Source organism: Ochotona curzoniae, unplaced genomic scaffold (assembly GCF_017591425.1).
Source record: "Ochotona curzoniae isolate NIBS_2020 unplaced genomic scaffold, NIBS_Ocur_1.0 contig_1, whole genome shotgun sequence".
Classification (NCBI taxonomy): domain Eukaryota; kingdom Metazoa; phylum Chordata; class Mammalia; order Lagomorpha; family Ochotonidae; genus Ochotona; species Ochotona curzoniae.
The window spans coordinates 23,368,137-23,385,127 of NW_024464918.1; the positions used below are offsets into that span (position 1 = coordinate 23,368,137).

Genomic DNA, 16,991 nt, shown 5'->3' on the forward strand with positions numbered 1-16,991 from the left:
TGCCACACTCCCGGCTTTGCCTGGTCGCTCTGACTACTGGAGATGTTTGGTGAGTCAACTAGGGGATAGAAGCATTCTCTCTCTCTCTCCCCCATCTCTGCGTGTGTCATTCTACTTTTCAATTACATGAGAAGAAATAAATACTTTTTCAGTATAAAAGCCTTTGTAATCTCACAGATGTACCAAAAACGGTGCCAGCAGGGTTTGGCTTGTAGGTCAAAGTCTGCAGACTTCTCACCATAGAGTAATAAAAAGCAAAGTGCACTTACAAATCGAATGGAGCCGGCGTGGTGGCTTATCAAGCTGATCTCCACCTCTGGCAGCGGCAAACCATATGGATGCAGATTTGTGTCCCTGCTGCTTCATTTCCAATCCAGCTCCTTATTGATGGCTTGGGATAGCAGCAGATGATGGCTCACGTAGAGGACCAAGGAGAAGCTCTGGGCTCTTGGTTTTGAGTCAGTTCAGCTCTAGCTATTGTGGTCATTTGGGGAGTGAAGCAACGTGAATTTGCCTTTCAAATAAAAATAGATGTCTTTAAGAAACAAAAAAGAAAGATCAGGGGTGGGAGTTTGTGGAATCCCAGCCCTATACGAAATTGTACCACATACTTCAAAAATTCGTAATTTTAAAAAATATATATGTTCATATATATGTGAAAGAAAGAAACTGCTTTGAATGTAGATGTGGCATCTCAAACTAATTTGAATAAAATATTTACAGAATTGCCTCTCAGGCCCAGTGGCTAAATTCTTGCCTTGCGAGCACTGTGATCCCATATGGGAACCAGTTTGTATCCCAGCTGCTCTACTTCCCTTCCAACTAACTCCCTATTTGTAACCTGAGAAGGCAGTAGAGGTAGACCAAAGCCTTGGGACCCTGCACCTGTCTCAGAGACTCAGAATAAGCTCCTGGATCCTGGCTTTAGAACGGTTCAGTTCCTGCCATTGCAGCCATTTGAGGAGTGAACCAACAGATGGAAGAGGCTCTTGCTCTCTCTGACTCTCCTTCTCTCTGTAAATCTGGTCTGCCTTTCCAATAAAAATAACAAATAAATCTTTAAAAGAAAAAATAATTGCTTCTCCACAAGTGGAAGTAAAATACAATATAATCTACTCCCATGCTTGCCTCACTGTATTTACTAACTAGTTTAAACTGATCAGTAGCCATGGAGCAACATTTTTCCACTTCTTTTATTTGGTAGTATCCACAATGTACACAAAACTGATGTATGTACAATCCATGATTGTTTGGGGGCCTTGGGTTCAGCCATACAATTACTGGGCTATTTTGAATGCAGAGCATAAATACATAAATATATATATAAATACACATATTCCTAATTCAGCACATACGTAGTGCGTGCTGATCGCCAGTACCGGATCTATGCTGGGGCAAAACGAAACAAAGTAGATTGGAAGGTATATTCATTCACTGGGACTTTGGAGAGAAATCTGAGCCTTTGCAGAACTCAGATTCTGATGGGCAAATTGTTAGTCTTTGGAAATGCTCATCACAGCTACAGTTGTAAAGCACGTTTGCCCACCCTACACGATGCGTCTAAGTGCGTGCCGCCTCGCTTCCTTCCGTAACTGCTATTGTAGAGTAGACACTATTCATGGACAAAATAATGTGTCCCTGAGAAGTCACGAAGTAGAAGGGCCCAAATTTGACTATGTTGATTTGGCTGCAGAGGCTGCAACCTTAACTTTGACCATACCGTATCACCAGCAAATGTTAAAATATGAACTGTGAGGTTCATTAAAAATGCATTTAACAAAAGCATGTTTGTTACAGCCCGAATGGAATATAGCTCCCACACTCCTACTGATGTTTGAAGTTTAGAATCTGAAAATCTGCTGTTAATAGCACTAAGAGATTACAAACTTAATCCAGTGGTGATGTGTAGCAGATGGGCCAAGGAGAAGCTCCGTAGGTCACTGGGGACACGCCCGGAATGTAGCCCTTCGGAGAAGTCCGGTTCTAGAAGCCCGAGTTGGGTCTGGATGCCATCTGGCTGCTTTCTGCCTTTCCATGTGGTTTTTCTTCCATGCACGTTTCCATGTTCCCATGTTCTGCCCTCACCAATGATCAAAGCAACGGTACCAATCCACTTGTATTGTAAGCCTCCCACCACTGTGAGCTAAATTAAATCTTCTTTCTTCCTAAGCAGATTATCTGAGATATTTCATTGCGGTAACAAAAAGCCAACTAATGAATTTGTTGGCACCTGGCAGTCACTGTTCTTGGATAGTAGACAATAAGTCTGATTTTAAATAAACTTAAAATTTAAATTTAAAAAATGTCTTGGATTAGTGAAGGCAGATACTAGGGTAAATGCTTAATAAAGACAGGCTTGGAGTTCTACAAGTTGTTTATCGTCATAGGAAGAAAATTTTATTTAAGAAAAAGGAGATTATTAGGCTAATATCATGGCACAGCAAATGGCTGCAACAACCGGGTCTCTCATTGGAGTGCAGGGCCCAAGCACTTGAGCCAAGTTTCATTGTCTTCTCAGGTACATCAATGGAGAGCCAGATTGGAAGCGGAGAAGCCAGGATTCAAACCTGTTCCTGTATGGGTTGCTGGCCCTGCAAGTAGTAGCTTTATCTACCACACCATAGCAACAGTCCCCCAAGGATTTTTTTTTTTTTTGTAGATTTATTTATTTTCATTGCAAAGTCAGATACACAGAGAGGAGGAGAGACAGAGAGGAAAATCTTCCATCCAATGATTCATGCCCCAAGTGACCGCAATGGCTGGAGCCGAGCCAATCTGAAGCCAGGAGCCAGTTCGGGTCTCCCATGTGGGTGCAGAGTCCCAAGACCCTAGACTGTCCTCAACCACTTTCCCAGGCCACAAGCAGGGAGCTGGATGGGAAGCAGGGCCGCTGGGATTAGAACCAGTGCCCATATGGGATCCTGCTTGCCCAAGGCGAGGACTCCAGCCACCAGGCCACCGTACAGGACACATCCCAAGGATTTTTTTAAACAGCTTTTTTTTTTTTTTAAGCTCCCTTGAAGCTAGTGTTGTGCCTCAATTGGTTAATCACTGTCTGGAATATTGGCATCCTATTTTGAAGCACTTGTTCTAGTCCTGCCTGCTCTGCTTCCAATCCAGCTTCCTGGTTAACATGATTGGGAAAGCAGTGAAATGTGGCTCAAGTACTTGGACTAGTGCCGCCCATGGGGGAGAGCAGGAGGACGTTCCTTCTTCGTGGCTTCAACCTGATTAGCCCTGGCTGTTGCAGCCATTTGGGAAATGAACCAGGGATGCTGGCATTGCAGGCTTAGCTTGCGCTGTGAACAAAACAGTAGCAGCAGTGCACTGACCAGACACTCTCGCTTCCCTTTGGCTTTCCATCTGGTGTTAGTAGAGAAGTGCCCTCTCTTGTTGTGATATGCACATAAAATAATAACTAATACTCCTTATGTACCAGTCACTCTTCCTTACATCTTCCTTATATCTTCACATTTCTCGCTCTATCTCTGCATAACAGCTTTTCTTTTTTTTAAAAAAAAAAAAGATTTATTTATTTTTATTGGAAGGTCAGATACACATAGAGAGGAGGAGAGACAGAGAGGAAGATCTTCTGTTCGATGATTCACTCCCCAAGTGACTGCCAACGGCCGGTGCAGTGCCGATCCAGGAGCCAGGAGCCAGGAGCCAGGAACCTCCTCCAGGTCTCCCACGCAGATGCAGAGTCTCAAGGCTTTGAGCTGTCCTTGAGTGCCTTCCCAGGCCACAAGCAGGGAGCTGGATGGGAAGTGGAGCTGCCAGGATTAGAACTGTTGCCCATATGGGACCCCAGCGCTTTCAGGGTGAGGACTTTAACCACTGTGCCACGGTGCTGGGCCTTTAATCAGGCTAATCTCCCACCTGCTGGCACTAGCATCCCATCTTGACAGTTACAGAAAAAAAGGGAGACAGATTTTTCTATCTACTGCTTCATTTCCCAATGACCACAAAGGCAAGGGCTGGATCGAGCTGAAGCCAAGACCCGCAGGTCATCAACTGACATTTTTAGTGACCGGCCCTGATCCAGAGCTGGAGGGTCTGAATAATTAGGAAATGAGGACCACTGGACCTGCCACTTGGAGGATGCTCGCATTTTCATTCGATGCTGCTCCTGGACCTACCAGCTGCTGCTTGGGCTTTTTTTGTTTGTTTTCTGTTTTGTTTTTGAAAGGCAGATTTTACAGGGAGAGGTCTTTTATCCACTGGTTCATTCCCCGAAAGGCTGCAACAACCAGAGGTGAGCAGATCCAAAACTGGGAGCCACGAGCTTTTTCCATATTTCACATATGGGTGCAGGGGCCCAAGGACCCAGGGCATGTTCCCCTGCTTTCAAAGGCCATGAGCAGGGAGTTGGATTGGAAGTGGAGCAGCTGGAACACAAACCAGCACCCATGGGGGGTGGGGCTGTTGGCATTACAAATGGAGGATCAGCCTGGTAAGCCATGGTATTGGCCTTAAGATGGGTTTATTTGAAAGTCAGAATTATATTCTTTGTTTCCCTCCTTGTATAGCTGAAATCGCCAGGAGTGGGCCAGGCCAAAGGCAGGAGCCACTTCTGGATCTCCCACATGGGCAACAAGCTCAAACCCTTGGGCAGTCTTCTTTTTCCTTGCCATTAGAAAGGAGTGAGACTGGAAGTGGAGCCGCTAAAAAATGAAACGTGATCATGTGGAATCCGGCACTGCACAGCTTTATCCACCATGCCACAATGCCATTCACAAGATAGGAATCTTAAATTTGCGAACACACAGAATAATTTTTTAAAATATTTACTTATTTTTATTGAAAAGGCAAATTTACAGGGAGAAATTTACAGACAGAAAGATCTTTTATCTGCTGGTTCACTCCTCAAATAACCACAACAGTCAGAGCTGAGTCTATTTGAAGCCAGGAGGCAGGAGCTTCTTCCAGGTGTCCCAAGTGGGTGCAGCGTGCCAAGGACTTGATCCACGCTCTACTGCTTGTCCAGGCCACAAGCAAGGAGCTGGAAGGGAAGTGGAGCAGCCTGGATATGAACCGAGGCCCATGTGGGATTCTGGTGCATGCAAGGCGAGGACTTCAGCAGCTTGGCTACCATGCTGGGCCCCAGATGAGTGGTTCCCCTCCTTTTCCCCTTCCCGTTCCACTCTGCTCTCCATCCAGCTACTTACTAAGGCATGCTCTGGGAAGCAGCATAGGACGGCCCTGGTGGGCACCTCCCTGCCACCACGGGGGAAATAGGAACCTTACTGTTGTATTTGAGGAATGAATTAGGTGGTAAGCCATTTCTGTTTGGCAGCACTTTCCGCATACCTGTGCCTTTCAAATGCATTTTTTTAAGTGAAGAAAAAGTCAGGGCCGGTGTTGTGACACCACAGGGTAAGCTGCTGTCTGCATACCAGCGTAAGATGTGGGCACTGGTTCAGGACCAGACTGCTCCATTCTTGTCTGATTCGCTGCTAATGTGCCTAGGAAGGCTGCAGAAAACGGCCTGGGTGCTGGAATCCTTGCCATCCAGCTAGGACTTCCAGATACATTTCCAGCTTCCTGGTTACAGCCCTTTGCAGAATGAAATGGTAGGTAAGGCCCTCTCTCTCTCCTCTCTCTCTCTCTCTAATTCTGCCTTTCAAATAATAAATCTATATAAAAAACAAAAGTGAGGTGGGAATGTCAGTAATGTGTGATTGGTACTCTTTGCCAGTTTTTTTTTGTTGTTGTTAGTTTCTCTTTGTTTCTTTCTTTTCTCTTCTTACCTGCCCTGCCTCCATCTTCCCTTTCTCCCCATTTCTTCTGCAGCCTTTGGGTTGCATCATAATAATGACGGTAAGCAGGTGGCAATTTGGGTAGGTAGACTAGATGGGGACCAAGCAGCATCTGTATGACTCAGGTGTCACACTTGCCCCTGGAAGCCATGACTGAGTTGTCAATGCCTTGTGGCATGCCAATGGCATGGCAGGCTGATTCTTGTGGATTCTGAGTCTGGTGTAGCATAGCAAGAACGAGTGACATAGGATAGGCATTGTGGTACAGTTGACTAAGCAGCTGCCAGCAATGCCAATATCTCATATTGGGGCGTCTTATTCTCACAGGAAAACACAGGGGGATTGGGTATTCTTATTATATATAGCTCACGCATGAGGACTCACAGGTCCCAAGCTAAAAGAGACGTGCTCGACGTCATGGAGCCAGCATAGCGCCACGTCCCAACTCACACCCAGGCATTTGACCTCACAGTCTACACCGTCACTGCAGCCGCTGTCCTCTGCCGACTCACCGGGTCAGCAGTTGAATGTAGGGTGAGTCCACCATCAACTAAGCTCGTAAGTCTTAGCAAGGCTCTTCTTTCTTCTCCTCACACTTCTATTCACCACTGTGTCCTTTAATGAATAGATCTGCCCACAGTTCAGGAAGCATAGAGGCATGCACGAAGCAGAAAAGCAGAAAGTGTCTACTAGAGTGAGGAAGCATTCATCGAGGACCACGAGCCTAAGGACCGGAAGTGTCTACAGCCGCGCCTGCGCAGTTCCTGCTCCTCTAAACGGAGGGAACTCGGGTAAACAAGCAGCAGAAACGAACACGGAGGGCATGGAGACAAGCCACAGTTGATCACATCCTTAGGAGCCTAAATTCAGGAACGCTGGCAAAAATTCCCTCTGCTCGGCAGAGTGACCCAGGACGAGAGTCTGTGAAAAGAAATAGCAGAAAGGAATTGAGTTTTGCTGTGGGATTTGGAAGATACGGTTCAGTTGTCAGAAAAGATAAATTCTAAAATAAAATCATGGTAACCAACTCAGGCCAGGGAAGATATTCTCATGGTCACAGGTTAGCTTTTTCCAATTTATTAAGACCAATGTTCAGAGACCATCTTTCCAATAATGGTATTAATGATATTAAAAGGTCATTGGCTGGGCCCGGCGCGGTGGCGCAAGTGGTTAAAGGTCCTCACCTTGCACGCCCGGGATCCCATATGGGCGCCGGTTCTAATCCCGGCAGCCCCGCTTCCCTTCCAGCTCCCTGCCTGTGGCCTGGGAAAGCAGTCGAGGACAGCCCAAAGCTTTGGGAACCTGCACCCGCGTGGGAGACCCGGAGGAGGCTCCTGGCTTCGGATCGGCATAGTATCGGCCTGTTGCGCTCACTTGGGGAGTGAATCATCGGACGGAAGATCTTCCTCTCTGTCTCTCCTCTCTGTATATCCGCCTTTCCAATAAAAAAATAATAAAAATAAATCTTTAAAAAAAAAAAAAAAAAAGGTCATTGGCTGTTTCTCTCTCTGTGCAACTGCCTTTCATCATCACTTTCCCAAGCCATAAGCAAGGAGCAGGATCAGAAGTGGAGCAGCTGGGACTTGAACTGGTGTCCAAACGGGATGCCAACGCTGCTGTAGGAGGACTAGCCTGTTACACCACCATGCTGGCCCAAACATTTTTAACATTTTTAAAGACTTATTTATTGATTTGAAAGGAAGAATAACAAAGAGACATGGAGAGAGAGAGAGAGAGGGAGAAGAGATATCTTCCACCACCTAGTTCACTCTCTAAATGCTGTCAATAGTCAGGGCTGGATCAGGCTGAAGCTGCAAGCCTGGAACTCCATCCGTAGCTCCAATATTGGTGGCAGAGCACCAAGCGCTTGAGCCATGATCTGCTGCCTCCCAGCTGCATTAGCAGGAATCTGGTTTGGAAGCAGAAGACTCTGATGCTCCGATATGGGATGCCTGGGTGTCCCGAGTGATGGGTTAATCCCCTGAGCCACAACACCAACCCCAACACCTGACATCTCAAAGATTTTAGGGTCTGGCATAGTGGGGTCACAGATGAAGTTTCTGCCCACAACACTGACATCCCATCTGGGTGGTGGTTCAAGTCCTAGGTGCTCAACTTCTGATCCAGTTCCCTGATAATGCACCTTAGAAAGCAGTGAAACGTGGTCCAAGTGTTTGGGCCTCTGCATGCATGTGGGGGGTCCAGAGAACGCTGCTGACCTCAGCTTTGGCCTGGCCCAGCCCTGGACATTGCAGCCATTTGGAGATGAACCAGCATATGGAGGATTTTTTCTTGACTCTCCCTCTCTGTGACTCTGCCTTTCAAACAAATAAAATAATAACTATATAAAAAATTAAATAGGGCCCAGTGCAATGAATTAATTGACTAATCCTCCCCCTCCAAGCACTGGATCCCTTATGGGCACCAGTTCGTATCCCGGTTGTTCCACTTCCCACGTAGCTCTCGCCTTACGACCTGGGAAAGCAGTAGGGGATGGCTCAAGTCCTTGGGCTTCTGTATCTATGTGGGAGACCCTGAGGAGGCTCCTGGTTCCTGGCTTTGGATTGACTCAGCTTCAGCTGTTTTGGCCATTTGGAGAGTGAACTAGTGCGTGGGAGATCTTTTGTTCTCTGTATCTTCTCCTCTCTCTCTCTCTTTTTAAAAGGAGGAGAGACAGAGGAAGATCTGTCCGATGGTTAACTCCGCCAGCGGCTGCAACGGCTGGAACTGCGCCATTCCGAAGCCAGGAGCCAGGAGCCTCCTCCGGGTCTCCCATGCAGGTGCAGGGTCCCAAGGCTTTGGGCCATCCTTGACTGCTTTCCCAGGCCACAAGCAGGGAGCTGGATGGGAAGTAAGCCCACCAGTTTAGAACAGGCGCCCATATGGGATCCCAGCGTGTGCAAGGCGAGGACTTTAACCACTATGCTATCGCACCGGGCCCTGTTTTTGCTTTTTTAAGTAAAAATGAAGTTAAAAAAAAAGGGGGGGATGGTAATGATGGAGCTAGAAATCCCATGCTAATCTCCAACAGGGCTGAGAGACACTCAGGTACTTTAGCCTTCATCTACTGCCACCAGGACACGCTAGTAAGAAACTGGCGTTGAAGCGCAGAAAGGCCCAGAGTCAAGCCACCACTCACATGTGAGATGCAGGCCTCCCGGGGAGTGACTTCAGCCACTGGACCACAACTTCCCCACCACTAGAGATGAGCTTTCCATGGATGCTTTTAGCAAGGAGGATCAAGACTTGGAGACATTTCTTTCAAGAATGGTAACAGGAGTTGAAACATGGCTGTGCCAGGATGATTGCAGACACGTAGCACAGGTGGGAATGTCTGGTCCTTGGAACTTTCAGAGATTTCACTTGATGACTCACTGGGGTCGGTAATGTAAAAAGGCCTGCGTGAAATAGTTTAACACCAGGGCCAACAGCACAGAGGGTAAAACCACCACCTGTGACTCCAGCATCCATCCCATATGGGCACCGGTTCAAGTCCCGGGTGCTCTCTTCCAATTCTGCACTGTGCTAATGGCCTCGGAAAACCAGCAGTAGCTGGCCCAAGTGCCGGGAGGACTTTCCTGCCTCCTGACTTGCTCAAGGTCCAGCCCTAGGCACTGCGGCCACTCAGGGAGTGAATTAGCAGATGGAAGATGAGCTTGTCTCTGGCCTTCCCTCTCGAATTTTTTTCAAATGAATAAATTTTTTTTTAAAGAAACGATTAAATGATTTTTTAAAGGACTTTTTTTCTTTGTCTTTTTTTCTCTTTTTTACGGATTAAATGACTGTTTTCATTGCTTACAGAAGTGTCTTGAACTTGATGGAGAAATGAGAAATGAGGTATATATTTAAAAAAAAAAATGTTAGCCTTTAATTCTGTTTTTCCACCAACCTTTGAAGTCCCCTTCTATACACAGACATAAGTGACTTATACACATATTTAAAGATTCCTCATAGCAATCCTATGAGGTATGTGCCGACATTGTTTTGATTTTATAGAATGGGTGAGTTGTCTTATGTCACTCAACGAGTAAATGATGAAGAGAATATGCGTGATTCAGAGCCCGGCCTCTTACCCACCATGGCACATTTCTGATTTCATTTCATGCAGGCAAGTGTCAGACACTTCTCATTAAATATCCCTATTACTAATCTGTAGTGTATTTTATTTTCTAAGCATCTCTTGAATCTGTTCACATTTCTCCATCTCGGCTTTGTGCTTTAACATCACATTCCTGTGAGACTGTAAGCGTCATGCAGGCAGGGACTACGTCTTTTATTACTCTATCTTAGCTCTTTGTCAGGTTCATAGACGGTGTCCAATAAGTATTTCCTGTACGAGTAATTTCAATTCGTGATGTAGATTTCATGGTATCGAGTCAAACATGACAAATAATTCTGCTTAGAGCAGAATTGAACAGGAATGTATGTCCACAGTAGTAAGAGCTGGGCAGGATGAAGACTCATCCCTGATTTGTAAGCCTGGGGCTTGCAATGGGGGCGGATTAGCCAGTTGAGCCACCATGCTGGACTCTGAAGCTAAATTTGGAGAGGGAATTTTTCTAAGGGGTTGGCAGGAAGTGGGATCTTCAGAGAATACTTTAAAAAGAGTTGTGTGATGAGGCACAGTGCCATGGCTTAGCATGCTAAGACTGCCTGCATCACAGGGTTCCAATATGGGCACTGGTTGAAACTTTTCAGCTGCTCCACTTCCCATCCAGCTCCCCGCTTGTGGCCTGGGAAAGCAGTCAAGGACGGCCCAAAGCCTTGGGACTCTGCACCTGCATGGGAGACCCAGAGGAGGCTTCTGGTTCCTGGTTTCGAATTGGCTCATCTCTGGCCATTGTGGCCACTTGGGGAAATGAATGCACAGGAGGAAGATCTTCCTCTCTGTCTCTCCTCTCCTCTGTTTATCTGACTTTCCAATGGAAAAAATACAATAAAATAAATCTTAAAAAAATATCCCAGAGTCCAAGAGAACTGCCTGTACTTCTTTGTTGTGTAAGATTCCTTGTTAACTTCAAGAAAGTTTTATTGAGTTCCTGTCACACACAGAGCATGGTGATAAGCCATCAGTAAATTTATATTAAAAAATAGTTTTTGCAAAATGTAAAAAAAAAAAAAGTTCCTTGTAGGCCCTTAGGTGGACACACCTCTGGGCTGGGCTTTTCTTCCATTGACGCGCACATGGGCAAGGTTGCCAGGCCTCGTAAGGAGCACACGGGAATAAGCACGGCAGAACCAAGCCTCGCGTCAGTGCTGTTCACCAGTGCTGTTTGCGTGGTTACAGACACGTGCTGTGTTTGCAGCATCAGCCACGTGGACTATTGCACATCAACTGTGGCTGGTGGGAATTTGAGATTTTAATTAAGCGGAGTTTAAATTGCCACATGTGGCTGGGAACTACAGATACAGGTACAAGATTTCTAGTCCCTTGCTGAAAAATACAAACTGTCTGTTAGCAACTCTGTGCTGTGGCTGCCCACACTCATGTTTGAGCACGTACCCAAGAGATATTACCGATGCATTTAATTTATTGTTTTTTTATTGGAAAGTCAGATTTACAGAGAGACAGAGAGATCTTCCAGTTGCTGGTTCACTCCCCAAGTGGCTGCAATGTCCAGGGCTGAGCTGATCCGAAGCCAGGAGCCAAGAGATTCTTCCAGGTCTCCCACGCTGGTGCAGGGTCCCAAGGCTTTGTGGCCATCCTCGACTGCCTTCGCAGGCCACAGGCAGGGAGCTGGATGGGAAGCCGGGCTGCCCAGACATGAGCAGGGGCCCACATGGGATCCTTATGCATGCAAAGTGAGGACTTTAGCCACTAGGCTACCATGCTGGGCCCCCAACATGTTTATTTAAAAGTCAGTTAGTTACAGAGAGAGCTCTTTAGCTCTTGGTTGTGCTGGGCTGCACAAAAGCCCAGAGCTTCATTGGGGTTGGTCATGTGGGTGCAGGGCTCACTCACTTTGTTATCATCCTCTGGTTTTCCAGGTCTTTAGCAAGAAGCCGGATGGGAAGTGGGGCAGCTAGAACTTGAACCTGCACACAGAGGGGCTGCCAGTGTTCCAGCGCCACAAAGCTGGCCCCTGTATGTACCTTTTGCCCTTTTCTTTTCTTTTTTTTTTTTTTTAAGATTTATTTTTTATTATTTTTTCATTGGAAAGGCGGATATACAGAGAGGAGAGACAGAGAGGAAGATCTTCCGTCTGATGATTCATTCCCCAAGTGAGCGCAACAGCCGATGCTATGCTGATCCGAAGCCAGGAGCCTCTTCCGGGTCTCCCAAGCGGGTGCAGGTTCCCAAAGCTTTGGGCCGTCCTCGACTGCTTTCCCGGGCCACAGGCAGGGAGCTGGAAGGGAAGCGGGGCTGCTGGGATAGAACCGGCGCCCATATGGGATCCCAGGGCTTGCAAGGCGAGGACCTTAACCACTGCGCCACCGCGCGGGGCCCCCTTTTGCCCTTTTCAATAATCCTGTTTTTCCGTTCTTGTTTCCTTGTGTGTCTGGAGATGTAAGAACCTGTTCTACCGCGGCTTGGGATGTGAGCCCAGCTCTGGGACCTCTGGCTCTCCATGACTGCCACCCCCATGCAAGTCGCATAGAGGTCTGGGTTCGCCTTCCATCTGGCACAGCCCTGGTTGTGGTGGGCATTCAGGCAGCGACACAGAAGACGGGAGCTCTCCATCTCCCTAATCTTCCTTCGCCTTTCCAGCAGACCAAAATACATTAAGAAAAAAAAAAAATTGGAGATGGTTGTTAATAAGTGGCTATAAAATGTCTAAACGCTGGGCTGTCAAAAGCTGCCGACAGTAATAAATATCCGTGCATAGTGGCAAGCTATAATCAGCACCTCCCTCACTGAATAGTAATTAACTTTGCATACAGCAAACACCCTGCGCCACAAGGTGAAAAGGTTCAAGGAAATTGCATCTTCCCCAGAGCGCCCGCGCGGTGCGCCACGATCCCGAACTGCACCACGGACTTTGTAGTTCAATTTCCCGAACTGCATCACGGACTTTGTAGTTCAACCTCCCGAACTGCACCACGGACTTTGTAGTTCAACGTCCCGAACTGCATCACGGACGTTGTAGTTTAGCATGCGCGTGACGTCACGTCCGTCGCCACCAAAAGCGGGCCTAAAGAGGCGACTTCCGGTAGTCCGGCGCTCTGTGGGATTTGTAGTAAACAGATGGTTGCTGGACGCCGGCGTTTGCGGTGTAGGCACTACAGTTCCCGGCGGGCCGAGGGAGTCACCCGGCTGTAGTTTTCAGGGAGCCTGGGGTTGCGTCTTGAGTGTGAAACGTGTGTCTTAGTGTGGTGGGGAGCTTGGCTTCCTTGAGAGGGTGAGGAGAAGGTGTAACCAGTTCTCGGAGGGGCTCGCTCTGCTGCACTTGCAGTCGGCTGGGCGGCGCCATGGCGGTGAGTTTGGGCGGGAAACAGCTGTTTTGGGCAGGGCCCCTCTAGCAGCTAGCTGTCCATGTGGTAGCCATTGTCCATGTGGGAGAAGCCCTTTTCCAAAGTGGAAGCCTCCCTTCCGCCCTGCTCCGCGGAAGGCATGGCTGCTTGGAGAAGCCAGCTGTTGAGGCAGGAACTGCCGTCTCTGAGTTGACGGACTGCTGAGGTGTCCTGGAGCCCGAGCTTGGGTCCTCTCCCCCTCACACGGCGCACTGAGTGTGTCCCGAGATACATGGAAAACGATGTCAGGCGCCATGAAAGCCATAGAAAAAAAAAATGGAGCAAGCGGAGGCTGGGGAGTGCAGGGTGGAGGTAGAGTGGCAATGGTGGTCCAGCGAGGCGTGGCCAAGAAGGAGGCACGGCAGAGGTCCGGGAGCGAGCTGGGCTGGGTGTTTGGGGAAAGGGATTTGCAGCAAGCAGGGTGCGGGTGAGAGGCAAGCGGGCCGAGCGGTGTGTGCGTGGTGGGCTGAGGGCTGACCAGGGTCGCTGGCCTCTGTCGGACGACCTCGAGGTCCCTGTGAGGACCTGCTGCGAGCTCTCGGAGCGGTGGGGTGGAGGGTATGCGTGGATGAGGGCCGGACCCTATTCGCTTAGAAATGTTCCCCGTGCTGTTGGAAGCAGACAGGTCAGTGAGGGGGTCTGAGGAAGCAGCTGGGGAGCGGGCTGGAAAGAACGGGAAGATTTTGAGAATAGCGAGGAGTCTTGGGTTCTGGACAAAGACTGAAAGGGCGGCCAGTAAGATTTGGTGATGCTGAGGGCTTGAAACACTGTGGAAAGAACAAGGTTTGATTGTGGTGTGGCTGATAGGAGGTTCTTTATCTGGACGTGCCATGTCTGAAATGCTTATTAGGTGTTTAACGTGGGGCGCTGAATAGGTATTTAGGATACAGGAGGTCTGGGTGATGTTTATGATGCTGAAGAGAGTGAAAGGCAGTAGATTGAATGAGGTCATTAAGGCATATATCGGGCGTGTGTAAGAGATTCAAGATCCAGAAAGTGAGATGAGATGTGTTAAGCAAAGGCAGCCAAGCAGGAAGGAATAGTGAGATAAGAGGCAACTGGAGCAGGTGGCATTCTGGAACCCGGGCTAAGAAAATACTTCAGGGATTCTTGGATTTATAAACAAGGAGGTCATTTGAAGACTTTTGAGGAGCAGTGGACAGAAGCCCAGTCTAAGAATGGGAAAAGAGGCTGTTGTTGTTGCACAGTAGGGTACATTGCTGCTTGTCATGCCTGGCTGCTGTGCTTCCCATCCAGCTCCCTGTTAAGGAGCTTAGAAAGCAGTGGGAAGATGGTCCTAGAACTTGGGCTGCTGCCACACATGTAGGTGCACAAGACTTAGGCCTGGCCCACGCCCAGCTGTTTGGGCCGTTTGGAGGATGGAGCAGTATATGGAAGCAGTATCTCTGCTTCCCTTCCCATAACTCTTCCTTTTACATAAAAATAATAAAAAAAGACACACGTATCCACTGGCCACTGTATTGGGAAGAATGCGTATTAAGGTTTGAGAGGCGTTGGTGCAGGAGTGGCTAATTGGATTTCGAAGTTAGCCGTGGTGCTTGTGGTCATGAGTTGAAGTTGCTTTCCTTCGGCAGGGTGTGGCGTTTTCCCGTGCCACTTCCAGGTGCCTGGGTGAAGTGGCAGAGGAGGTGGCTCGGAGGGTTGGAGTCATTCTGGGGAACAATGATGAGGGAACGATGGTTGGGAGCAGGGGAGAGGTGAAGATGTGGACAAGGTGGGCGTGGTGACTCAGGTTTAGTGAAAAGAGTCAAGATCAAAAGGTAGTAACATGGCTGAAGAATTAGTGGACTTGGATTTTTTTTTTCCTGAGATTTATTCATTTTATTTGAAAGAGTTACAGAGAGGGACAGAGATTTTCCACCCTTTGTTTCACTCCTCAAATGGCTGCAGTGGCTAGAGCTAACTGGTCTGAAGCTGGGAGCCAGGAGCTTCTTCTGGGGCTCCCATGCGGGTGCAGGGGCCCAAGGCCTTGAGCCCTGTTTGCCGCTTTCTCAGGCCATCAGCACATTGCAAGTGGAGCAGCTGGAACTTGAAAAGGTGCCCATACGGAATGCCGGTGTCACAGGTGGAGGATTAACATGCTATACTACCTTGCTAGTTCCTAGAGTTAAAATTTTTTAAAAAAATTTATATATATGAATAGCTGAGTTAAGGGAGAGAGCGGAAATCTTCCATCTGCTGGTTCACTTGCCACATGGCCCCAGAAGCAAGGGCTGGGCCAGGCGGAAGCTAGGCGGTCCATGAGTCTCCTGTTGTGGGTGGCAGGGCCCCAAGGCCTTGGGCCGGCTGCTGCTTTCTCAAGCCCATTAGCTGCGATGCCTCCATTGTAGGCAGTGGCTGAACTCACTATCGCAACATGCCAGCCCATGGAGTTGGAACTCTTGACCGATCATCTTTGTGTTGAAACTTTGGAAATGATTGTTATTTGGCTATTGAAAATTGGCAAGATAATGAGAGTGTGTAAGTTAGATATTGATCTGATTCCCACTGGGGGAATTTGATCCTGTAACATTAAGGATACTTTGTTTTTCCCCCAAGATTAATTTATTTGAAAAGCTGAGTTAGGGTGGCAGTTCCCTTCCATCCATCGGTTCACTTCCCTAAAATGGTAGCTGGGGCTGGTCCAGGGTGAGCCAGGAGTCCAGGACTCCACCTGTGCCTCTGACGGATGGCAGGGACCCCAGTCCTTGAGCCATCTTGTGCTGCCTTCTCTGGCCACTTAGGGATCTCAGTGAACGGGACCTGCAGTTTGGGATGCTGATGTCGGAAGGTGGCGGCTGATGATGCTGCCCTTCAGTAAAGTGTAACAGTACACACCAGCTTCACTTAGCACCTTGCAGTTTACCAGAGGCCGCTCGGCGTGTGGGAAGAAGACTGGGGCAGTTGAGAGAGTGCTGAACTGCTAGAGACAGAGAACTCTGGTGGAACTGGTACGGGATTCTGCAGCTTGCGGGTTGGAGAGCCAGGATCTGGCACAATCCCGAGGAAGCAGAAATAGGTGAACGGATGAAGGTTTCTGTCCAACTGCACCATTTATTGCCTCGTTCTCTGCACTTAGAAATGCTCCTCACTGCCCTCCCCACTTGTTAGGGTTGTTGCCAAGATCAAATAGTTTAAGGCTGATTCAAGTGTTTTAGTGACCATGTCGCGCCATGAATGCATGAGAAGGCTTGTTACCTTGTTCAGTGCTTCCATTCTGGAGTGATTTCGCCTGCCAGGAGGCAGCTGGCAATGTCACGGGACACCCGATTGTCACTGCTAAGGCTGTGCTGGAAACCACAGATGCACAAGTCCACCACTGAAAACAAAGAATTGTTTGTCCCCGAATGACACAATGCCAAAGTTTAGGAACTCTCTTCTAGCTAAGTAACCTTTTATTGCCAGAGAAGAAACCAAGACCAGATTAATCAAGTGATTTGTTCAATCTGTAGAACAAGTTAGTGCTGGCACCCAGTGTTACATTTTTCTTCCTTCCAGGTTTTGAAGAACAGGTTTTTCTGAGAAACAAAACACCAGAGGATTTGTTATTGAGCATGTTCAGAACAATGAAAACAAACACATACTTCTGAGTAATTTGTGAAGACTACTACTCATTAAAGCGATGATATCATTTTGAAGCAAAAAATATTTGTCATGTAACTTCTGAGTTAATAGCATTGTCCTGGGTGCTGAGGTGACTAGACAAGATATAAAAATTCCTTATGCCATGAGTTTACAAGCCAGTGGATACCTGGATAAAGTCCTAGGAATCATTTGGTT

The 16,991-nt window shown here is 47.9% G+C and overlaps 1 protein-coding gene across 1 annotated transcript in view; it reads left to right on the forward strand.

The window, feature by feature from the left end:
* Window positions 1-13,026: 13,026 nt before the first annotated feature.
* LARS1 (leucyl-tRNA synthetase 1) overlaps window positions 13,027-16,991 on the forward strand; it is a 50,597-nt gene continuing 46,632 nt past the window's right edge. The window contains exon 1 of the mRNA XM_040999143.1: window positions 13,027-13,175. Within this exon, the coding sequence (XP_040855077.1) occupies window positions 13,170-13,175 (6 nt within the window). The 5' untranslated portion in view covers window positions 13,027-13,169. The remainder of the gene's footprint in view (window positions 13,176-16,991) is intronic.